The 24026-nt window shown below is 38.2% G+C and overlaps 4 protein-coding genes across 9 annotated transcripts; all 4 read right to left on the bottom strand.

Moving 5' to 3' along the window:
* Window positions 1-76: 76 nt before the first annotated feature.
* On the bottom strand, window positions 77-2967 carry APE1 (acclimation of photosynthesis to environment). Of its 2 annotated transcripts, none has more exons than XR_015211536.1 (9): window positions 2597-2965; window positions 2467-2513; window positions 2285-2387; window positions 1719-1805; window positions 1314-1397; window positions 1129-1182; window positions 770-850; window positions 451-632; window positions 77-362 (listed from the first exon to the last, which is right to left on the bottom strand). XR_015211536.1 is itself a non-coding variant. In XM_086589836.1 (9 exons), exons 1-9 carry the CDS (start codon window positions 2861-2863, stop codon window positions 307-309), a joined length of 825 nt encoding a protein of 274 aa, XP_086445962.1. In that variant the 5' UTR covers window positions 2864-2967; the 3' UTR covers window positions 77-306. The 2 variants fall into 2 exon arrangements, 1 of the variants encoding a protein (XP_086445962.1); XM_086589836.1 differs by having other exon boundaries at window positions 451-496; window positions 2597-2967.
* A 6319-nt stretch (window positions 2968-9286) lies between these two features.
* On the bottom strand, window positions 9287-11559 carry LOC147517705 (uncharacterized). Its single transcript, XM_086589832.1, has 5 exons — window positions 11208-11559; window positions 11083-11127; window positions 10719-11012; window positions 10464-10624; window positions 9287-9864 (listed from the first exon to the last, which is right to left on the bottom strand). The coding sequence occupies exons 1-5, from the start codon at window positions 11422-11424 to the stop codon at window positions 9661-9663; spliced, it is 921 nt and encodes a 306-aa protein (XP_086445958.1). The 5' UTR covers window positions 11425-11559; the 3' UTR covers window positions 9287-9660.
* A 1379-nt stretch (window positions 11560-12938) lies between these two features.
* On the bottom strand, window positions 12939-17990 carry LOC147517704 (uncharacterized). 5 transcript variants are annotated; one of them, XM_086589825.1, is made up of 8 exons: window positions 17112-17990; window positions 15804-16076; window positions 15603-15728; window positions 15394-15474; window positions 14923-14973; window positions 14687-14763; window positions 14484-14591; window positions 12939-13419 (listed from the first exon to the last, which is right to left on the bottom strand). In XM_086589825.1, the coding sequence occupies exons 1-5, from the start codon at window positions 17908-17910 to the stop codon at window positions 14945-14947; spliced, it is 1308 nt and encodes a 435-aa protein (XP_086445951.1). In that variant the 5' UTR covers window positions 17911-17990; the 3' UTR covers window positions 12939-13419; window positions 14484-14591; window positions 14687-14763; window positions 14923-14944. The 5 variants fall into 5 exon arrangements, with proteins under 5 accessions (XP_086445951.1, XP_086445954.1, XP_086445955.1 ...); XM_086589828.1 differs by having other exon boundaries at window positions 15603-15745; window positions 17112-17980; XM_086589829.1 differs by having other exon boundaries at window positions 14687-14758; window positions 15603-15745; window positions 17112-17980.
* Window positions 17991-18077: 87 nt separating this feature from the next.
* On the bottom strand, window positions 18078-23890 carry MAP1C (methionine aminopeptidase 1B). Its single transcript, XM_086589830.1, has 10 exons — window positions 23718-23890; window positions 23555-23636; window positions 23093-23330; window positions 21845-22006; window positions 21700-21741; window positions 20399-20470; window positions 19900-19979; window positions 19242-19339; window positions 18554-18601; window positions 18078-18389 (listed from the first exon to the last, which is right to left on the bottom strand). Exons 1-10 carry the CDS (start codon window positions 23866-23868, stop codon window positions 18244-18246), a joined length of 1119 nt encoding a protein of 372 aa, XP_086445956.1. The 5' UTR covers window positions 23869-23890; the 3' UTR covers window positions 18078-18243.
* Between the last annotated feature and the right edge of the window lie 136 nt (window positions 23891-24026).

The raw sequence follows: 24026 nt of genomic DNA, 5'->3' as shown, positions 1-24026 counted from the left end.
TTTACTTTTACCAAGTATTACATAAAATCTGTTCTCTTCGAAATACAAGATTAAATAAATATATGGTCATGTGATATATGAATAGCAATAAACAATTTGCTGATTAAATAAATATTTTGTCAAAAGTTCAATTTTTTGAAGTGAACGCGCATCTCTCTATAGGCTTTGAGCATTATACAGGCTCTTGCAGAGGAGCAAAGTATCATCTTAATTTATATTTAAAAAAAAAAAAAACTTGTATTTAAAAGCAAGCAAAGAGAAGAGCGAAAGAACTGTATAACCTTTATTATACACTTTATACATGACCTACAATGTTGTGTCGGATGTAAGACGGACTTCGAATAGACCGTTGTCATCTATCCCTGCAGCCATATATTCATAAAATGCATTTAGAACACAATTCTCATATAACTCACATTGTTATTGGTGATACAAATATTCAAAACTAACCTATTTCTGCTGTGATCCCTGGACCAAAAAATGAAGCAAACTTTGCCTGGAAAAACATAAGATATTATGATAACCAGAGCAGTTCCTCTTTTCTGGTGAATTAAAAAGTTCAGTAGCATCTTGAGTGCCAGTCTTGATATAGGCAACGTATGAGACCAATGAAAAATTTACATGATACCTTCCTAGAGAAAAAGATGATAAAAAATCCAGGCTTGTAACTTGAGTACAGGATTTTGCTAGTTTAATAGAAGTAAAGCCTGGATGAAGCGAACTTGATTTTGTAAGATATGAAAGTAATACAGTGGAGATAAGTGAATACCTGTCTCTTTTCAAAATCTGACAGCTGTAAATCTTTTGCCTTAAACACCAGCACTAAAGAGTACCTTCCATCTTCAGTGACCTGGGAGAAGTTGCTAATCACATAAGAATGCAAAAGCTACCTATTGATCACTGTACTATTCAAACAGTTATGTGCTAAAGAAACTGTTTGTGGTTACTTTTATGAAATTTTAGTTTTATAAGAAATTGTTTGAGCAATCTTCCGTAGACACAAGCTTTTCTAATCTTCTGTATAACTTATGCACCCCTGTATCTATCTATGGCATTTATTATCACAAAAATTATCTGATCTGTTCCATACTATAAATTTAACAAAATATTGGAATGGGAGAAGCATACTTCTTCTCGAATCAATTCTAACATAGGTGCACTTCGTCGTGGAATTCCACCTCCCTAAAGATCAAGAAGCATAAGAATGCAAAATGAAATTAATTATTGTGTATCAGAAAGCTCGCAATGGGAAACTTTTACTAGATAAAGAATATCAACTGGCAAGTAATGTAAAATATGATCCGAATGCATACCAGACCATACTGAAAGATTCGTTTCAATGCCTCCTCTAAATGTTGTTCATCCCCGTAACGAAATCTTATAACATCATTTCTGACCTAATGAGTGCAGCAAAAGACATTCATTGTCATTTGGACCTAAGCACAAACTCAAAGGAGGAAACACACACACACAAACACATGTTTCACTTAGTACTAGTTGATATGATATACGACATGATCCCATGCTTTCACAAAACTTCGACACTTAAGTATAAACTGTACATATGTATCACAATAAATTTTACGTCATCCTTCATTTATTCCTATTTGAACCAACATCTTTATGGAAAAATGGAACTACTCTGACATAGCTATTTCCACGACTCAACTAGATATTTTCACAGGGTCCAAATGCATAAATTACTTTTCGGTGATTACCTGTTTGAGAATAGGAGTAGCACACTTTTCCCTCAACATTGCAGCATCTGAATAGGTTATGCATGGTACTGGTTTGAGCTCCGCATACTACACAAAAAACATTAAATACAAAAGGAAGTTAAAAGCAACCATAAAAACATGGGTTGCCAAGTGCAATCTGTGGATCTTGGAGATAACAATTTGTGTGATGAATATGATACACATGATGTCTTCGAATAAAGAATATTGGTTCTGTGTTACAATATGATACATATTGATGTCTTAGAAAAGAGAATATGATACACATGAGCAGTACAAGTGTTACACATCCCAACATATGAGTCGTTTGCTCTGTAAGCATGACAGTCTCCAACAAGACTACAGAGCATAAACTCAGTAAACCCATATAAACCTGACAGACAAGCCAATTGAATAGTAGGATACGAACCCCTTAAAGTGTTCTGAAACGTGTGAGTAATAATGTACAACAGTAATGTGACACAGCATCTACTAGGAAAAGGAAGCACCCTCGTCGCACAGATGAAATTGAACATAGATAGCCATAGACACGAGAGAAATAGACCAACCTTAAGAGCCATACCGATGACTGCAAGCGGGAATCCATATGTTAACATTATAGCTGACCATTCAGACCCAGGAAGTATATTGAAATATGCCCCAAACCCATATCTGCAAGATTACCCAAAACTATCAAACACTAGTACCAATTTAGTACAAACTAAAATCAAAGCTGCATAAAAATGCTTACGACAGGAGTGAAACACCAAGACCCAATCCAATAACACCAAATGAAACCTGCAAGGATAAACACCCGAATGAGATTCAAACTAAACCATTTCCCACGTGGTAATTATAAAGTGAGAGCAAAGAGGAGAAACCTTTGCAAGTGTGAACTCGGTATCTTCAACAACTGCCTTGCCAGTAGTGGAAGAAGAAGAAGAAGAAGAAGAAGGAGCTTGAGTTGAATCTGCAGCTTTAGCTATAACTATGAGTTTAAGTTGAACGGGTTTTGAGGAGAAAGCAGAAGCAGCACAAGGTTGAGTAGTGATGAAGCTGTTTTTTAATCTTAACCGGGTAAGTGAGTTGTGTATAGTTGGTACAAGTGTTCTTCCTACTAATGTCGTTCTTGTTACTGCTGCTTCCATTTTTGGCTTTTCTTCTGATTATTATCTTGTTTTGAAGAAGATGAAGAGAATAAGAGGTTCTAGTTTGAAGCTTGTAGACCAAACAACAGTTTAAAGATGACTTGGGCATGTGTCTCTTTTCTCTCCACTACTATTTATACACGGGCCTCCGGCCCAAATTATTCATATGGGCTTATAGATACTAGAATAACTGTGATGCAGTGGGGGCGTGAGCCGAGGGTGGAGAAGAAAGAGAGTTGGGTTTGGTTGAGGGAGGTATAGGCGAAGGAGAGTCATGAGAGAGAAAGCAAGTGAAGAGGGGTGTACGGGGGAGTAGTGGCGGGGAAGAGGTCGGCTGGGGAGAGAGATTTGCATAACTTTCCAAACCCAACTCAAAAACGTTTGCTACGCTCACTTGATTAGTGGACTTAAGACTTTAATCACTCGGCAAAGATGTTCCCTGTTGTTCTAGCCTAGACTCTAGGACGTTTTTGTTGGGGATTATACCAATACCAATTGATTCCTCCACTACACAGATAACTCGTATATGGAAACAATTTAACTCCGGACAAAATCTAAATATCAACTACAGCCTATACTAACATGCCCAACTCGCTAAACAACTATCAACAACAAATAATAATGCAAAGCAGTAAAGGCAAACCACAACACAAAGATTTACCGTGGTTCGGTCAATGATGACTACTTCCACAAGAGCTAGTTCTTTATAAAGTGGGAAGGAAGATTACAATCTCTCATTTCAGTCTCTCACCTTACTAAATCACTCTTATCTCTTTACAGGGTTGTATTTCTGTAAAGATTATCTCTCAATCTTGATAGCTTTCAAGATTGGTTTCTCTCTCTTTGTTTTTGTCTGGTTCTTAGTCTTCTGACTTGGTTAGGTTTTCCAAAACCTTGATTTTGTTTTTATACCAAAAAACAAATTTCGCGGTTATTGTAGTGAAGCCCACGAAAATTAGACACGAAGCGCGCTTATTCTCGAGCCTTGAGTGCGCCAAAACACCGGAGTCACAAGGCGCGCGGTCGCCTCTATGGCGGGTAGTGCCTAAAACACCGGAGTCACGAAAAGTCGCCCCTCGGTGGCGGCGCGCGGCCTCGACATATCTTCGTCGAATCGGCTCGTTTCTCTCCTCATGAGGGATAACTCCAACAATCTCCCCTCCCGAGCGGTGAGGGGGATACCTCCATGCAATTTCCAAATTAACGGGAGAAGTCCGCTACTATTCGTGTAGAACAAAAATATCAAACTTACCTTTCGGTAAGACTTTGGTTATCATATCCGACCCGTTCTTGTCGGTATGGATCTTCTCGATACACAAATGCTTGTCTTCGAAAGTACTTCTCTAATCCAATGATAACGCACGTGTATGTGCTTGGATCTAGAATGAAAACTCGGATTCTTGCTCAAGTGGATGGCGCTCTGACTGTCACATAGAACTACAAATTGTTTCTTCTTTAGCCCTAGTTCGTCGAAGAACCTCTTCATCCATAGCATCTCTTTGCAACACTCAGTGGCTGCAATATACTCGGCTTCTGTAGTGGAGAGGGCAACACACTTTTGCAACTTAGATTGCCAAGAAATTGCTCCCCCTGCAAAAGTAACCAGATAACCGGAGGTGGACTTCATCGAGTCAACATCACCTACCATGTCTGCATCAGTGTAGCCTTCAAGTAAGGGCTTACTTCCACCAAAGCACAAACACGATTTAGAAGTGCCCTTGAGATATCTCAATATCCACTTAACACCTTCCCAATGTTCTTTACCCGGATTTGATGAAATCGCTTACAACCCAAACGGGCGAAAAGTAATATCCGGTCTAGTACACACCATGGCATACATCAAACCGCCCATCGGGATGCATAAGGAATCTTTTCCATCCGACTCTGCTCATGCTCACCCTTAGGACACATCTCTTTGGTCATGCAGAACCGCCACCAAGCGGATTAACCGACCGGCTTCGCTTTTGATCCATGTTGAATCTTAACAACACTTCTCAATGTAGCTTTTTTTTGAGAAAGCCAACTTCCCACTCTTTACGTCACGAGTGATCCGCATCCCAAGTATCTGCTTTGCTTGACCCAAATCCTTCATCTCAAAGGACTTACTCAAGTCTTTCTTCAAATTTGGATATCTTGTTGATGTTTGGGCCAACTATCAACATATCATCCACATACAAAAATATAGACTATGAAATCCCCATCCGAAATCTCGAACAAACGCGACAATGATCGGGCGGACTTCTTGTATCCTTGCTTCACCATAAAGGAGTCAAACTTTATGTACCAATCTCGGTGCTTGCTTTCAACCCATACAAGCTCTTTATCGGCTTGTATACTAGGTGCTCTCCTTGCTTTTGACCTCAAACCCTCTCGGGGTCCATGTAGACATCTTCTTCAAGGTCTCCATGAAGAAAAGTTGTCTTAACATCTAGTCAGCTTTCAACCTCTAGGTTCATACTTGCGGCCATACCCAATACCACCCTGGATAGAAGTCATCTTCACTACGGAGAGAAAATCTCATCAAAGTCAATCCCTTTCCTTTGGACCAGAATCCCTTCACAACAAGGCGAGCTTTTTGCCTTGGGTGAGGATTGTTCTCCCTCATGCTTGACTTTGTATATCCACTTATTCTTGAAAACTTTTCTCCCTGTGGGTTTCTCAACTAACTCATAAGTGTGATTCTTATGCAAAGAATCCATCTCGTCATGCATGGCCTTCAACCACTTTTCTTTGTCTGTACCTTCAAGTGCCTCTTGATAGTACATAGGTTCTCCCCCATCCGATAGTAGCACGTATGTATGTGGTAGATACCTAGTTGAAGCTAGTCTCCCTCTGTCAGACCTCCTTGCCCCATCTGCTGGTGCCTCAGGAGGATGCATTTCTGCTTGCTCTGGTGGTGGTTCATGCATCTCATCTGCATCTTCTATACCAATAGGTTCTATCCCATCATGAGCAATAGGATTCTCATCATGAGCTTCAAACTCATGGTTCTCTACATTCTCAATGCATTCTCGCGACGCTCCACGGTAGGAACTTCGGTTCGAATCAACAAGATCATTGGTGAAAGCCTCAGTAACTTCTCACCCTCCTCAAAGTCTGCTATGGTTTAGTCTTCTAAGAACACAACATCTCGACTTCGATTACCTTCTTGTTAATCGGATCATAGAGTTTGTAACCAAACTTTTCATCTCTATAACCCGGAAAAATGCACCGCTTGGCTTTGTCATCAAGCTTGGATCTCTCATCCTTCCGGAATATACACAAATGCCCTACACCCAAATACCCCAAGTATCCATAATCAACATCTCTCACCGATCATACTCTCTTTGGATAATCACTATTCGAGGCTTTGCGGCGACAAGTTGATCACATGCACGACTGTACGCATTGCTTCTACCCAGTAGCTTCTAGGTAGCTTAGAGTGAGATAGCATACATATCATCCTCTCTACAATGGTGCGGTTCATTCTCTCTCGCTATTCCATTACGTTGCGGTGTCTTGGGAACGGTCTGCTCATGACGAATCCCATGACTCTGGCAATACTCTTCAAATGGACCAATGTACTCACCCTCATTATCTGAGCGAATACACTTCAACAACTTCCCAGTCTCTCTTTCCACCATGCTGTGGAATTTCTCAAACACGCCAAGTACTTCATCCTTGGTCTTCAGACTATAGGCCCATATCTTTCTTGACACATCATCAATGAATGTCAAGAAGTACAAAACTCCCTGGTGGGACTTTACTCTCATAGGACCACATAAGTCTGTGTGCACTAGTTTAAGGACAATGTCCTTTCTGTGAGACAGGAATCTTTGGAAAGACATCCTGTGTTGCTTTCCTACCAAACAGTGAGTACATGTATTTAAATGTGTACCTTTAATGTCTGACACGACTTTTTGCTTAGCAAGAACTTCCATCCCTTTTGTGCCCATGTGACATAGTCTCTTGTGCCCGCGGTTCGAGATGAAGCTTCTTCTTTCTCGCGATAAACCTTCGCTTTACACAAACTAGCCCTGTGTTTTGTAAAGAGAGCAAGTTTTCTTTCCTCCGGGCTCTTCAATGGAATCTCTCTCGGTTTCCATACCCCGCTACCAAACGAGTTTACAAAGCCATCGTCATCTAATTTCCGGCCGAAATTAGGCTTAGCCGTATGTCGGGGACATGTCTTACATCCTTGAGTGTCAAAGTGTAGCCGACATTGGTTTCTACATGAACATCTCCAATGCCTATAATCTTGAGATGCCACCATTACCCATCCTTACTTCACCATATTCACCACGGTTGTAGGTAGTGAAGAATCCCCGTGCGGTTGTGACATGATAGGATGCTTATGTATCTATCACCCACTCAGATATCTCGACATGAGGTACTAAGACAAAGACACACCACCAACCGACATCGACCCCACTCAGGTCGCCGACTAGTGCTAGTGCGCGTGATATCTCCTGCGTGTTTCCGTTCCTCTCACCATGTCTTCATGTACATAGTTATTCTTCTCATCCCTCTTCGTCCCGCTGACTCATATCCGAAGTGGCCCTTGGTGGCAATAATAGTAACATTGCCTCTCCGCCTTGGGAGTTCTAGCTTCACCCCTAGATTTACTTTTGTCATCACTCTAGAACGAGATGGTTTTACGTTTCTACCTCTCCCCGTTTCTCGTGAAAAGGATCTCGAGTGAGAGGAGCCGCTTCTTGTACTCCTTCTAGTCTCCTCATTCAACAAAGGCGTGGTAGCCATCTCCATGGTAACAATTCCATCTTTGGGTCGCTCCGTGTAGAAACCGCTAATGTCTCCCAACTTTCGGGTAGAGAGCCTAATAGAAACAAAGCCTCAACTTCGTCTCCCAAATTGATCTTCATCAAATGCATCGATTGATGATATTCGTACTTCATTAAGATGCTCGGACATTGAAGAACCTTCTTGGTACTTCATGTAATGCGCAAACTTCTTAACAACTAGCACTTTGTTTCCACCCGACTTCCTCTCATAAAGGTCTTCGAGTTTCTTCCACAGACTGAAGGTTGTAGTCTCTTGGGACACATGGTGAAAGACACTGTCGTCAATCCATCAGTCGAATGTATCCAATCGGCTTTTACGTCAAGCTTTTTCCACTCCTCATCGGGCTTTTTGGTTTTACTCCCTCATTCTTAATGGGAAGTGCCAAGTCCTTGCGATATAGCAAGTCTTCCATCTTGGCTTTCGGATGGTGTAGTTCTTCATATTCAGACTCATCATGCGAGTGTTCACGGAATGGTCCATCTCTACAAGTTATTTAACCTCAAATCTTCTCTCAGGAATTTCTTCAAACACCTTTTGACCAAGATTCGGATAACACCCTAGGCTATTCTAACCAAGGCTCGATACCACTTGTTGGGGATTTTACTAATACCAATCGATTCCCCCACTACTACGGATAACTTCGATATGGAAACAATTCAACTCCCGACAAAATCTAAATATCAACTACACTATACTAACATACCCAACTCATTAAACAACTATCAACAACAAATAATAATGCAAAGCGGTAAAAGGCAAACCACAACACAAAGATTTACCGTGGTTCGCCAATGATGCCTACTTCCACAAGAGCCGGTTTTTATAAAAGTGGGAAGGAAGATTACAATCTCTCATTTCAGTCTCTCACCTTACTAGATCACTCTTATCTCTTTACAGGGTTGTATCTCTGTAAAGGTTATCTCTCAATCTTGATAGCTTTCAAGATTGGTTTCTCTCTCTTTGTTTTTGTCTGGTTCTTAGTCTTCTGACTTGGTTAGGTTTTCCAAAATCTTGATTTTGTTTTTATACCAAAAAACAAATTTCGCAGTTACTGTAGCGAAGCCCACGAAAATTAGACACGGTAGCGCGTGCTTATTCTCGCCTTGCCAAGCGCCAAAAAAAACACTAGAGTCACGAGCGCAGGTGGCCTAAAACACTGAGAGTCACGAAGCGCCAGTCGCCCTCGAGAGCGGTAGCTCGACATATCCCAACATCAAATCAGCTCCGTTTCTCTCCTCATGTGAGGGATAATTCCAACAGTTTTCAGTGTGGTTTTGAACTCATAGGCGTGCTAGGTGCTTTTAACACACCAAATCTCCTGCCAACGGAGATGAAAATAAAGTCAAGACTTTGCTACCATTTCAATTAAGCTGATAAAGATTTATCAGAATTTGAATTGCATTCTTGATGAATGGAATTTAATGGTGTAAGTGTAACCTCAAATTTTCTTCATGATCACTTCAATCTTTTTCCTAAAATGTCAAGCATGAAAAGTATAGAAATTTGCGGGGTCACTGTGTCATACTGTATGACTCGTACATGCAGCTAAAGATACTTAAAGAACGAAATAACAATACAGTGTTCTGAGATATAATAAGCAACTCAAAAAAACTTTACGCTTTTAAGAGAAAACAGCTTTAGTTTGAGCCATAAATTCAGATTTATTTATTTTTTATTTCGATCAGCCATGAATTCAGATTGGAACCTTGATAAAGTGTAGCAGAAAATAGAGAGAGACAAATACTACAACCTTCTGTCCGTCCAAAGTTACAAATGACATGCATGTGAACACTAGCTAGCTGTCAATTCTTGCACCCAAACAAGAAAACTACACACCATTTAATTTAGGAAAAAAAGAGCCAACAGATGCAACGATACCACCTCTCCCTTTCTTCTTTACCTTTAATTATTACTCCCTTCACTCTATGTCTCTATCACTCTCGATCATGTTCTGATTTGCACATAGAAGTTGAAGAATCTTTCCAATCTTTCTCTGATCCTCCCCATCTTTCACACTATGGCTCAATCTTCGTAATCCTATTGTCAAACCAAATGTTGCATCTTGGTTTGTGTTTTCCTCTCTGCCTCTTTCTCATCCACACAATCCATGATAAGCAACCACCCCCTCCTTGTTTGCATTTGCACATTTCTTTGTCCTTTTTTCTCCTATCTTTCTTCAGTGTAGTTGTTACTGTCTCTCTCACTTGTGTTTCTTGATTCTGCACCACACAAACCCAGTTTAGTATTCTTTTCTTGCTCAATGTTGCTTAGTTCTTAGCATCAGATTGTCTAGTTTCTAGCTATTTCTACAGGTTAAAAATTTCCAAACCTGGGATATATGTATAAAAATGAGTAAAAGTTGGGATCTATTATCAAAGATTCAAAGTCACCAGAACATGTACTATATTAGGCAGGGAGGATTGGTTTGTGAAGTTGAATAACCACTTCAAAGTATCACTAGATTGTTAGGGACTTAGGATGCTAAATCCCTATGTTCGTTGTTTGTCCAGTACGGATCATTCCAATGACATTATATATGCTATAATCTATACATGGAAACTCCCTATTGACCCTCTTCTCCTCGTGACCTCATCAGTAAGGTTGCAGGCTTAACAGCATAGTATTTTCAAATGATATGTAATGATAAGTTGATAACACTAACCTTGATTTTATGTAGTGGATTGATTACTCTTACATTAACTATCAATAATAAGTTTACGCCCATTACTAAAATCATAACTTTCTTTCTTTGGAAATAATGCAGGTAGGGAGCTTTGTTCCCTGAAAAAAAAATCACAAGTAAAATGAAAATTCAAACCTCTTCATCATGAGTGCCTGAGGCACGGTTGGATGATTCTCCATCTTCTACTGCACAATGCTTAAATGATATTTCACTAACGGAAGGCGTGGATGCAGAGTTTGGACTACTTGGTGGTGTACTTTGTGTCCCTACATCTCTAGTTGTTCTCTCAATTTTCTCTGCATTAAAAGTAAACAATCCATCATATTAAGCAACTCAAAATATAACTAGAACACATAAGAAAATAACCCAAAGAAAGTGTACGTAACGGACCTTGAATTAGAAACTCATGAATTTCATCCTCATGTGTATTAGAAGCCTTTGTTGGTACTATTGATCTTGCATGGGAAGAGTGAAGAAGAGGTCCAGACATAGTAACTGTTCTTGATAAAGTAGTAGGAAGGGACATAAACCGACCACTTAAAGTTTTTGCAGATAAACACTCTAATGGAACTTCTCCTGATAGTGGATTACATATATACTTCTCTGCTTCATTCCATTTTGAATTCAGAGCAAACCTATCTGGTGATAAGCATTCCCACCCATATCCTGATCTTACTTGCAAAGCTACACAAAACCATCAAATTCATCAAGAAACCGTAATTAGTCGAAAATACAAGATCCCGCTACTTCTTACCTCTTAGAGCCTTAGTGAAAGAGTATGTTGATGGATCAATCTCGTCTGTAAACAAGTTAACAATGTGTTCAGAGAAATTCTTGATAGTAGCTAGTACTAGTAGCAATAGGTAAGAGTGAATGTACCTCCAAAGGTCATGTAGCCAGGAGAAGATGCAGTACTAGAGAAGGATACATTTGATCTGAAGGACCTTGTTTCTTCTCTAAAACTTGTTAAATGTGAAGCTGAGAACCTTCTTGACTTGGTATTTTCTCTGCTAATCCGAGCCTTCAGACCCCATTCTCTTACGTTGAATTCTGGTTCCTCAAATCGTCTAGAGCCCAATGAAATCTTCTCCATCATGCATGTATATCGTCTACACTTCAAACTAAAGTCTCAAGGTTTATATGGCAAGGAAGCAATTTGGTACATTTAGGGAACCTAAGAACATTTATTCTGAATCCCATGTAGGACTAACAACCTATATATACATGGCCTACCAACTTATAGGTGAGGGCCACTCAATTGAATAGGGCAGTGAATCATATTGTTCGTTAGTTTATACTCGTAGAACGAAACTTTATTTAACCAGTAGAGCTACAATGCAACTCCTCCTTTGTTTTCCATTTACGTACTATGTATCTCATCTACACTCTATTAGCACTGCTGTTAGATTATCTCAATGGAGTTTAGTTTGCTTGTTATCCTATATTTCTATAAAGATTTGTGAATTCAATTTTTTGACGCTATGTGGCTGCTGAAATATATTATGTTCCTCTCCGCATTACGTTTTTACATCACAAATCAATATATAGTTATATATACACAGAATTTTTTTTGTAGATGTAAGGTAATCATGTGCTGGTGGAATTCCCATGTTGAGCAAGTCAATGTCATTGTTGGTGTGTTTTCTGTCTGGGTTGGATGAGAGACAAAGTTGGATAACAAGAGAATGTGAGGACAAAGATTATTATGTGATGAATCATGTGCAATGTCATGTGGTTCTTCATCATATTCATCATATCAAGAGGGCCTCCACGCATTATGGATGCTGTAGGACCCATTTAATTTCACCGTAACCGTCAGACTTGTCTGATGCAACATGCTAATGTAGGTTTCATGAGAGTGAGATGTTAAGGTCTGTTCAGATTTTTGTGGTACCTGCTCAGATTTTTGTGAACAATGCCAGCTTCCCACCAAATCTAAAGTGCAAGTTAGGGGGCGGGGGACCGTTATATACTTATATTAATACAATCTACTAACATGCTTACGTTGTTACAATCTCCATCCAACAATAAAAGCATGAAAATTGTGTAAAATTGCTCGACAGACAAATTCTTTCGGTATATTAATAATAGATAGCTTCAGTTATTAGTCGAGATCTCTTTCTTTTTAGAAAAGTCTAACTCCTTTCCCCTCTGCAATTGTCATTTCACTTTCTGCCATAAAGTACCAACGCGAACCGTTTTAATGTAGTTCGTATATACACCACATTATGCAATCTCAATTGTTAAGCTTGTCAAATCTTTAAATTGCTAACGTTCATTGGGTTTGTCAACCACTTAACTCTTCTTTATCTGTTTCAGAGTAAAACTGAACGAAGTGAGTTTTTGTGGGACGCTTAAAACGACTTTTCCTTCTGTCCCTGTCGTTTAGTGTTCCAAAAGGAAAAACACACTCAAAAGTCATGACACCGCCTCCATCATTCTTCTTCCTCAAACCCTCTACCTACTTCTTCCTCATAACACCCCTCACCTCATCTTTTTCCTTTCTACTTTGTTTGGCCCACCGGTTACTGGTATGCCAGTATAATATATCATGACATTAATCTACAAGTTCCGAGAACCATTCAACAAAAACCAACTTAAAGCATGACACACAGCAGCAAGACTGGAATGCTGGATAAAACAAACAACAGTTAATGTTTTAACATGAATAGCCGAGTTGTAATTGGAACTACACTACATTACCTAAAGACTAAAGTCAACTCAAACCAGAACTAGATTCATTTCCATCTTTATTACAGGACAAACTTCCACACTAACTGCCTGCTTAGAAGGAAATTTCCCACTATGCTGTCATAATCCTTCTACGAATAATTTGCATATGCATCCTGTACTCCCGGTGGATGGAGAAAAGCAGAATAGTATCCTAGTGCAATCATAAATGTTGAAAGTATATCTCAACACATTGCACCTAAATACTGCATTCAACCTTTCAGGTCTTTGGCTTCATATGATATTTGAGCTTCTGATGGGTAATTCCAGAGATGCAACAAAAGCTTCTTAAGGTCCCAAACGACCAGTATCAAGGAGTCGAGCACACTTGGAAGCACATCACAGCAATCACATGTACATTCTGCAAGAGACAACAATAGAAGGATTTTGAGAAACTACTAACAGGCCTGCAACTGGCACCACATAGGTTGCCAACATATTCCGTTGGTCAAAATAGTATAAAGAAAGAACCAGATAAAACAATATATATAAAGCAGCCAGACATGTAACAATTCTGCCAACACATAATATGGCTTTGTCCCTTGTAAAATATTTGGAGGCTCTTGAAGTAGTTACCAAGACAGAAGATAGATCAGATCTACATTTTAAATTGCAGCTAAGTTGAAGGGTTTTATCTTTTCTTTTCTTTTTTTTTGACAAACATGTATGGTATACAAACACAAAATACAAAATATTTTTTTACCCATGAGAATCCAAGGACCTCACAGGGAAAATAGGGAATCCCTTACAAGTTCTTAGGAAGACTCATAAAGGAGACCCCCAGATCAAGTGTCCTCACTCCTGCTAAGATGAGGAAACCTCTGAGCAATGATGTCAGAAAAGCGATCAAAAGCAGGTGGGACCTGTGAACTATCGTAAGTTACCCAAGGAGGAGGAAATGGGGTTATAAACACGTCAAATATGGCATGGCAGAAAACAAAAATGCTATTTCAAGAGAATCGGAGCAAAGAGAAAGTAATTATATAGATGACCGTGTAGAATCTTTTCTGGTACAAGGACTTTACCTTTACCCAGCTTCTAGAGCAAGGATTTTAAAAATTTTAAAGATCCCACATATAAAGTTACGTAGTTACCTTTTTGTGTATGGTTTAATATAAACCCAAAGCATACACTTTACATCATCATATACCTTACCTAAAGACTAAAGTCAGCTCAAACCAGAACTAGATAAAAGTGAAGTGACATATTTGTGTAGCGAATGCCAAATAGCTTTATGACTATTGAGATTGGTTTCTAATTTCTAGAGGCATGTCAAATATGTCTACAAAATCACCCACCTAACCCCATTAGATTACTATCTCAATATCTCATGCTATCAATGCGCTAATGTAACAAACTTTTCTTTTCTTTTCTTTTTTTTAATCAGAAATGTAACAAACTTGTCAAAACAGAACATGGCAATACCTTTCAGAGCTCAGTGTTCTTCGAGTGACCAGTGCTACTGGAAATGAAAGATAACTGCTCATGACTTACTGAAAAACACTTCCATAGTGATCAATGCACAATAGCAAACTGCGTAAGAAGAAAATTAATATATTATCATACATGCTTACAGACTGAAAAGCTGATTAAGTCAAAAGCCACATCATGCACTCAAAGAAGGTTACCGTCTAAAAACACTGATTTGAGAAGCGAACTCCGATGGCATAAACCAACTGAATCACTGGCTAAGAAGGAAACTTTCCTACCAAATATGCAAAATTTATGTTGTAAGTCTAAACAAATCTGGAGGCAATCTCAAGTCTCAAGTATTAGGACAACGAAAGCTACATAATTAAGCAACAATTCAGATCAAAAGGAACACATGTAAATTTCCTTATTGAACAAGGCTCACTGATCTTACCACAAGATTAAACTTATCAACTTTATGATATTGCATAAGCGAATATGTTTCCTGAGAACAAGCAAAAAGTAGTTAATCATCTGGGATTATTTAGCAACACGTGGCTCAAATATGAAAAGACTTCCATGTTATCAAAAAGGAAAAATCTAAGAAGAGTCGAAAATGGAAAAGGCTAAACTCTGCAGTGTTACATAGAAGATATAATCTTTTATGGAGACACAGAAAAGGAAGAAACAAACAAAAAATATACACAATTTGTAAGAAAAAAAATACTATTCTCGTAGAAAATATTACTTGGCAAGGACAGGGGAAAAAAACAGATAGCTGGTCTAAAATAGTTAACAAAGGTTTAGACAATTAACATCCATAACATACTTTAAGCCAAGTGAAGTTCAAATTCTGAGGCAATATAAATAACTCTGCTAACAAAATGCCATTCATTCAGAAGTTACTGAAATGCACAATTCTGACCTTGTCCAAGAATTAGAACTGCATTTGCTGAAAGAGGTATCAGATTCTGAATCTTTTCACTTGCAAATACTGCTTCAATAGCTAAAGAACAAAAAGGAGTAAAGGGGATAGATTACAACTTAAAACAGGAAAACACCAAAAGAAAATATGAAATAATTAAGCCATCAGGTATGAAAGAGCTCAACTAACAGATCATAAATTTCAAAAACCTGAGATTTGCACTCGCTTTTCCTCCATTTCACTCGCATCATTCTCGTTTAAAGACGCTTCCATGTCAGATAATGATATTGCATGCAAAGAGTAGAATCCATCTGATATCCAAAATGTTTGAGTACCTGCACAATGATGGCGACTGATCTTGAATTTGAAACAGTGGAGAAACTCCAGCACAAGAAATAAAAGTACCATACTTGTAGAAACATCAGGAAGAACAGCCAGCATTTGCACTTTGATCAAATGATTTAAACTCCTCAGGTGACCAGTAACTTCTGAGCCAGACAGCATACTGAACAGGCACAGAAGGTGTAAATCTCCAACTGAGTCCAAAATGATAAACTTCTTTTGGGACAGACTGTGTATTGAAACTGCTTTGATTGTACTGAACTTTTCGGTTGGGGCTTCCAGGTTATCAAATGCCACAAAAACTGCTGAATCCTGCTTCAAAGTCCTAGCCCTAAGCTTTGCTGCAAGTCAAGCCACAGGAAAATATGAATAAGTTTAGAAACTTCATTTTACATTGAGAAAAGATTCGTCAATTTTGAAGTCAAAGTAAATAGAAAATTCTCATATTAAGGGTGGAATCACGGACTTGAACAAAAGCAGTGATAGAAATGAAGATTACTTTTCAGACATCTAATTGGACATTAAGAAAATTCCTAAACGCTTGGTCTACTGTGATGATTGTGTGTTCTAAAGTCAACTAGTGTGGCCAAATTTTGTAATCATTGTAATGAGGGCTTAAATGACAAGGAAAAGGGAAAATGCTCCACTAAAGTTAGAAATTTAGTGCGTCCAAAGTTTATGGCCATGTAATGTAAGTAAGAGTTTCCTAGGCTATATGCTTGGGCATAGGTGCTTAGTTTTATTGGGACAAGCTGGATTAGAATATATATGTCATCAGCATCCTACTTGATTATGATGGCAAGGGCTCGAGCAGGACTCTTTAAAGCTCAAGGGCTACCTACTATGCCTTTCTCGTTCCTGGTGGTGGTGCAGGACTTGGGAAGAATTATTAGGAGAACCAGAGCTATTCAGGGTTGCAAAATGAGAACTCAATATCCCCTACCTAAAGTTTGTGAATGTCACATTCACCAATCAGCATTGCAGGTCACACTAGCTGATTTATATCAAGTTCTTCTTAGCACACTTTTAAGTATTGTCATAGGTGAGAACGCCAATTGCAAGACATTTAGAGTGGGAAGTGAGTGGTGTTGTGTTTCGTCGAGAGTGCCGGAGTTAGGAAGGTTACATTCGCATATATAAACTGGTTTCCTAAACCCTAAATAATTATAAAGATTGGGTGAAAAATCTTCAAACAGCCAAATGCAAATAGACCAACAGTATTAGAGTCGAACAGCTACCTTCCTAAATTCACATAATAAAAGTTTTGCATTATCAAGGTTTCTAAACAAATGCATTGATCATCATAGTTCAGAAATCAATAGTACATATATTAACACATCACCAGCACTATACTTGACACACACACACACACTTACCAGATGCATTGTTCATCTCAGTTTTTCCAGTGCAACCATCAGATGACATCTCAGCAGGCTCATTACCACGACAGTTACCATTTCCCAAACACGCGTAAGAACTACCACCACTCCCAATTCTCTTCTCCTTCCTTTTCACCCTACCTTTAACAAGTTGTCTAACTGAAAAAACCCTAACACCATTCACTTCCCCCAAAACCAAAAACCCGAACGAAACACTAATCTCACTAATCCCAACATTACAATCAATAACACCACACTTGATCAACTTCACACAGACACAACTCTCCTCTTCCTCCTCCACCTTAGCCGAAAAAACCCAAATCTTCCTCTCCGAAACCGAATGCAAAACAAAAACATTAACACTCCCAACAACTTTAACACAAACACCATGACACAAATCAATCAAAACCCCATACTTTTTATCATCAATAAAAAAGCCCCTTTGATTACACTCAAGTCTAGCTTTCAAGAACAAGTTTTTACTCTTTTCAAGAATCCAAAACCTAAGATAGATTCTAGAATCAGCTTTTTTAGGACCAGCAACAAGGAAGAGAGTATGGGAGGGAGAATTAGGTGATGATTGGAGATGAAAGAAAGTGGAAGAAGTACAGAATGGAGGAATTGAGGTTTGGGATTGTGGTGGTGCAGTGGAAAAAGGGGAAAGGGATGGGAGAAGATGGATTGAAGAGTCAGTGTGCATTGTAGCCAAGGTGTTTGAGATTGGTTCAAAGAGAAGAGATGTTATTTGTGATGATGAAGATGGGTTACAAGGAAGGCTCAGTTTCGTCGCCTGCATTATTACTTCACCATCTCTTCAATTTTCCTTGTCCAATTTTCGGTTCATGATATGACTTATGAGGAAAGGTAAGTCTTTCTTTCTCATTAACCAAGTTGACTTTTCTTAATTAGTTAATTAATAATAATAATTAAGTTTTAAGAGTTTTAATTAATAATATCACGAGATTGCGAAATATCGACACAATTAAATAGCAAAATTTTGTCCTACAAGGTAAATATCATCTATGGAGTCAGTAAGTTGTAGCACGTTTTGAATGCAAATAATACATTGCTACAGAAATGAATGAATTTCTAGGCATGAATAAAAATGGCCATAAACGTTTGTTTGATATCAGTATGTGGTTAGAATTTCCACCCCTGATTTAGTAACTAATAGTGTATGCTCAAATTGTGCAGCTGGGCTTCCATCTGCTGTAAGAGTTGTCCAGTTGTCTGACCAAGTTATGCAATCTGTGCTTCCCATGGTTAGAATAGGTTCTGCAGTGGAATAGAGAACAATGGATTACAAAAATTAATTCAAATGAGGAACTGAAGATATCCAAATTCTGCATTTTGTTTGAATGCCACAATTATGTTGGGCCAAAATGCTAGCATAAGACTCAAGAAACATTCCAGAATTTCTCCAAGTATGGTATACTCACCGATGGTAAATGTTTGCCCTTCAACCATGAAACCAGGTTTGTCATTGCCTAACAAAAAATAACAGTTGTATCAGAAAAACAGACTGATAGTACAAAGGATACAATATAGACTAATATTTTTCCTCTTGCTCAGTAGGAAAAAAAAATGTATATTTAAACCATACTGTGAAAGAGGAAACTGCTACATACTCACAATACTACCTGTATAGCACTGTGAGTCTATGACAAGATCACAAGACTGCATTCCTAACAGTTGGGGATTAAGATGATCTAACTATACAATAACTTGGTCACCTTAGAGAGAAAACTGGCCAGCCTTTAGACAACAAAAAAATTGATGGGAATACTACAGCAAAAGCCATATCTAAACTCATGGTCTAGGTGGCAAAGCTTTTGCACTGGTTTGCAAGTTGCAACAACCTGACAAGCATATCCTAAGTCCTCCCTCACCCAGGATTTGGACCTTGAGCTATCTCTACCCTTTCTTTCACGCTCAAAAATAAGAGTTCAACCGCAACGTTATTTGGCGACATCCTACAAGAACCTAGCTTGTATAATTTTTACAACTTCTGGAAGTTTTGAGATGCCTTCGGAATTTTGTATTAACTATTCTACTATAGAGTATAGACAGAATCAAGGAAATGACCTTTCAATAACTACACATTATTTACGTCCGAAAGTTACTTACGATAGTGGTAGATTACTGGTTCAGAGTGAAAGATCGTCCCCACACCATGCCCAACGAAACGATCCACCACACCAAAGCCAAATCTTTCAGCATGCTCACTGAAATAGTTGTCCAACAATAACGTTCAGACATGTACAAGAGAGTCATTAAAGTCTTCAAACAAAATTACACACTAAAATACAATTAACAAAAGTGTGCCGATCAAAGAAGCCAATTAGAAGTTCAATTGATATACTAGTACCACTAAAAATGAGATATTTTACTTTTGAAAATCCAAAACTGTAAATTCCTTTAAATGCCCAGGAGACATACAAAAACTCTTTCCAGCAATACAGAAAAAAAATTGATGTCATATTGTTATGCACGAAAAACTAAATATTAACATAGAATCTGCCAAAGTTTAAGATTGGAAAAGTACTCCGGATAGGACCGGCAATGCATCATTAAGAAGCTGAAGGAAACACGCAAGTTACACTTTATTTAGACACAGGGGACATCTTACTGAACAGCTAGGGCATCCAATTATAGTTCTCTATATGCCATGGCTAAATTGATGATTTGTTTTACAAACTCACAAGGCCACACCATCAGTCATCGTGTATTGGGTATGATGTATCGTTCTGTTCAATCCAGCAACAGATACAAATAAGAATCATACCTTATCCTCTTGCCAATTTTCTTAAAGCTGGCACCATCTTTGCAGAATGATATAGACCTCTCTAAGCACTCTTCTGTTACCTTACATAGAAAAAACACGCAGTATAAGTCATTAAGTATACTGTACCTAATTATTAGCAACGGAGTAGAAAAGGCGCTGTGATTCACAAGGTGTTTTCTTCTCAGACTATCAATTATGATTTACAGACCACAGTTTGGTATTACTTTTAAAAGAAATGAAGCAATGAATGGGATAGATTGTGTAATGCAATTGTACCCAAACCAAAAGTCATGCCTGTTGTACCATCCATAAAGTTTGTTAACAATTTAACAAATAATTAAAATTGAGCCAAAACCAGAACAAATAAGATAAAGACAAATGCATTCAATGCCCAAGAGTTGGAACCATTACTTTATTGATAAATAAATCAATAGGAATATAGGATGCAGATCTAGAAGACGATACTAATTAACTATTGAGAAAGGAAATAAAGTAATACCCTCACGAGACGTTTTACTTCGTCATCAACATTTCCACACAGAAATGTCTTTGATGTATCACCATGGTAACCCTGAAAAGCGAAACAAAAAAGAAGACGAAATAAATAAATACGACAGCCCCAGGATTGAGGCTTCAGAATCAAATAATAGGCAAACAAACAGTGGATTTGGTTAATAGTTAGCACCTTTCGGGTTCAAACTCTAGAGAAAAATGTTCTCTGGTCTTTTAATCAGGTATGTATATACTAGTTCAGAGTGAGAAGATTTGAAACATCGTTACGCAGAAGCAGTAGAGCTCTGTTACTGCAATGTGAGCAACAATTGTGGATAGACAACAAAGTTGGAGAGAGAGAGAGAGAGAGAGAGGGGCTGGATAAAAGAGTCGGGAAGACTGGGAAGACTCCAAAACTGAAGAGAGTAAGCATGACCTCGAAGATTGTTAGTTGAACAAGGGCAGGATAAAAGAATCAGGAAGACTGGGAAGACTCAAGATTCAAGAACTGAAAGGAGAAAGCACGACCTTGACAAGTATAATAAGAAGACGGTCGGATTTGGTAGGCCATCAAGCCAAGTTTTTTTTAATCAACAGGTAGGGGTCGTTGCACCACCCTATGATAAAGTTAGTATAATAAGAAGATGGTCGGATTTGGTAGGCCATCAGTAGAGCTCGTTGCACCACCCTATGATAAAGTTAAATCCAAAGGTTCAAAGATGGGAATTACAGCACATATATTGATCTAATTCTCAAGTGCGGTCAATCTGAAGATGAGAAAATAAGATGGACAATTAGGATTAGACTGTCTGAGTGCTGAGTTAGACCATTATCTCTTTGTGATCCAGTCTTTTCTACTCCAAAAGGTACTGATACGAAAGACCACAATCTCCCAAGGGTACCAGTGGCCTACTAGTTAAGACTTGGGAAGTTGTGCCCAAAGTCATAGGTTCAATTCCAAAGGGCATTTAAGAGGTTTAGGGAATAAATGTTCTAACCATCAAAAAAAAAAACCTACGAATAACAAATATACTGATACGAAAGACCACAATCTCCAAAGGGTAATTGAGATTACACATTCTAAAATTATCTAAGCACTAAATGTTTTCCCTGAAATTTCCAGTCAACACAAATGTGGTAGACCATTGACAACAGAATCAAATTAGAATATAGAGAAACCAAAATCACATACAAAAACAGAAGTGATTATAGAACATATTTGCAGAAATTAGTATGTATTCAAATATTCTATAAATAAAGCAAGCAACGAATAGAGAGAAAGTAACTTCATGACTCATAAGAACTTACATTCAAGTAAACAGTCACATCAATGTTTATAATGTCACCGTCCTGCACGAGTTGCCAACATTAGAAGAAAAAGATATATTGGAATGCCATGATTACCATGGAAAGTTTAAAATAAACATGAAAAGGAACTATTAGCCAAGAAGACCTGTAGAGGACGAGAATCTGGTATTCCGTGACACATGCATTCATTTACAGAAGTGCATACACTTTTTGGAAATCCCCCATAACCTAGAGGCGAGGGATATGCACCAGCATCAATGATCATTTTGTGGACTGCTTTATCGATTTCATCCGTTGTCACGGATGGCTGATACAAAGAAGAAACAGAGCAAACACAATGGGTGTTACTATAATACTTTCACTGTTTCACCATTAGAAATTGACTAAGGGGGTGAGATGAAAATCTAAGTTCAACAAACATATACAGGATGGAGATTTCTGGAAATTGCAGATTTACATATGATATTGATATTGATAAATAAAGTAATAAAAGTAGTATTTATAATGAATTCTGTATGGTAATAGATAAAGATGAAACATCTCTGGGTGATCAAATTAATGGACAAATTTAAACATATGACTGAACTTATTCCACTTGGAGTGTAATTTAAACCAGCTTTACGTGGACTTCTGTTAAATGACTACGTGTAGAAACCACCTTGGGAATTATCCTACCTGATTGCATTAGGAACAACTAATTAGGACCAATATCAATGTGTATCAGAAATACATCGAAAAAAGAGATGAACCTGCTTGTCAGAGATTCCATTGCCGCTCCCCTCCTCAGTTTGTGCCTGAAACAGCTCGTGCAACTCCTTTATGTGGTTCCCTAGATGCTAGCTTGCCTACTTTCTATGGCGGTTCTGTTTTAAAGAAGTTTAAGCAATTACTCTTCGCACTAAGAAATTCCTAGTTTTCTAGTTAATTTAGTGGGAACTTTGGGATAGACAGAACTCAACCTTCAATATGGATAGGACTTCTGAGTGAAAGGCTTATAACAGTTTTCTTATAACCTACATCCTACTATCTGAGAAGAGCATTACATGAACTTCCCTTTAAATCTGTAACAGTTAGTGCTAGTAATTTTATAATTGTATACTCAAAAGGAAAAATGACTACCTATTTCTTCTCCAACAATAAGATACTTGAAATAATCGAGCAGTTCACTTTCGTGAATGCGTAATAGTTATAGCTGAATTGAAAGAGTAATATATACATAGTTATTTATAAAGCATCAGCCCTTATGAAGACAGCTTAATAACTAAAAGAAAAGATTATTCAATTAACTAAATCAAAGGATTCAAGTTACAAAATTGAAACAAGCATTTCTTCTGATCAGACCCATGGGAAGTATATAATGAAGAAGTACAAAAACAGTATAATTTATTCTCACCTTCACTAAAGTTCCTGCATAGTCCAAGACACGAGCAGCAAGCTCACAAGCAGCCTTCATGCGGATGATGCCCTCAGAATCATGAAATTGATGTTCTCTAGCAAGTTCTGGCAACAAACTTGAGCCAACATAAGGAGGCCTTGGTATGTCCTCTGGTACAGAAAGGTATTCCGATACTTTCCCACGCTTCAAACGTGACATTTTCTTCACTGGCGTTTTTTTTTGAAGTTCACGTAGTCTATAAGCAAGCAACAACATCTATATAAGTTATGAAATAATCCAAGGACTCCTACTACTACTACTACTAACCATTGATCAAAATATCCAATACTCATTGATGTCTCGATAATATATATTTCTTGGTGCACCAACTCTTATTACCTATGGAAAATAATCACATAAAACTAAACAGTTTATGCATATATGATAAATGTTCATTAATGTGGCAGTAAGGGGCAGTACCTCTGGATACGCATTGCTTCCTCCAACCCTGACCTCTTTTTTGCAAAGACTGCAAGTTCCTTTCTTGTAAGTGAACCATTCCCTGAAATATTAACAAACACCAACAACAAAAGATTGAGTTTCAAAGTTTTGGAGAAACAGCAAAATGAAATATTTAACATACCTGAGAGAGTAGAAGGAGAGAAGTTAAGTTGGGTATCCATGAAAAGAGAAGTTGAAGAAGAAGAAGAAGAAGAGAAATGCTCTGAATGAATTGAAGAAAGAGGAGAGAGCTGTAGACATGGTGAGTGAGAGAGTGAAGCAGCAAAAGCCATGACTACTTTTTTTTTTCGTTTCTGCTCAAGATGGATAGATAGTAATACAACCATGGGCCGGGCCGGTCTGGGTCACTTGAGTGGGTCAAAGTCCATATTGCGTCGTGTTTATGGGCTTGTCGTGTGGGTTAGAGTCCATATCATATCATTCTTTTCAC

The sequence above is a fragment of the Coptis chinensis genome, chromosome 2 (assembly GCF_015680905.1).
Source record: "Coptis chinensis isolate HL-2020 chromosome 2, ASM1568090v1, whole genome shotgun sequence".
Taxonomy (NCBI): Eukaryota; Viridiplantae; Streptophyta; class Magnoliopsida; order Ranunculales; family Ranunculaceae; genus Coptis; species Coptis chinensis.
Note: the sequence above shows the minus strand (reverse complement) of the source record. Positions and strands in the feature narration are given on the sequence as shown.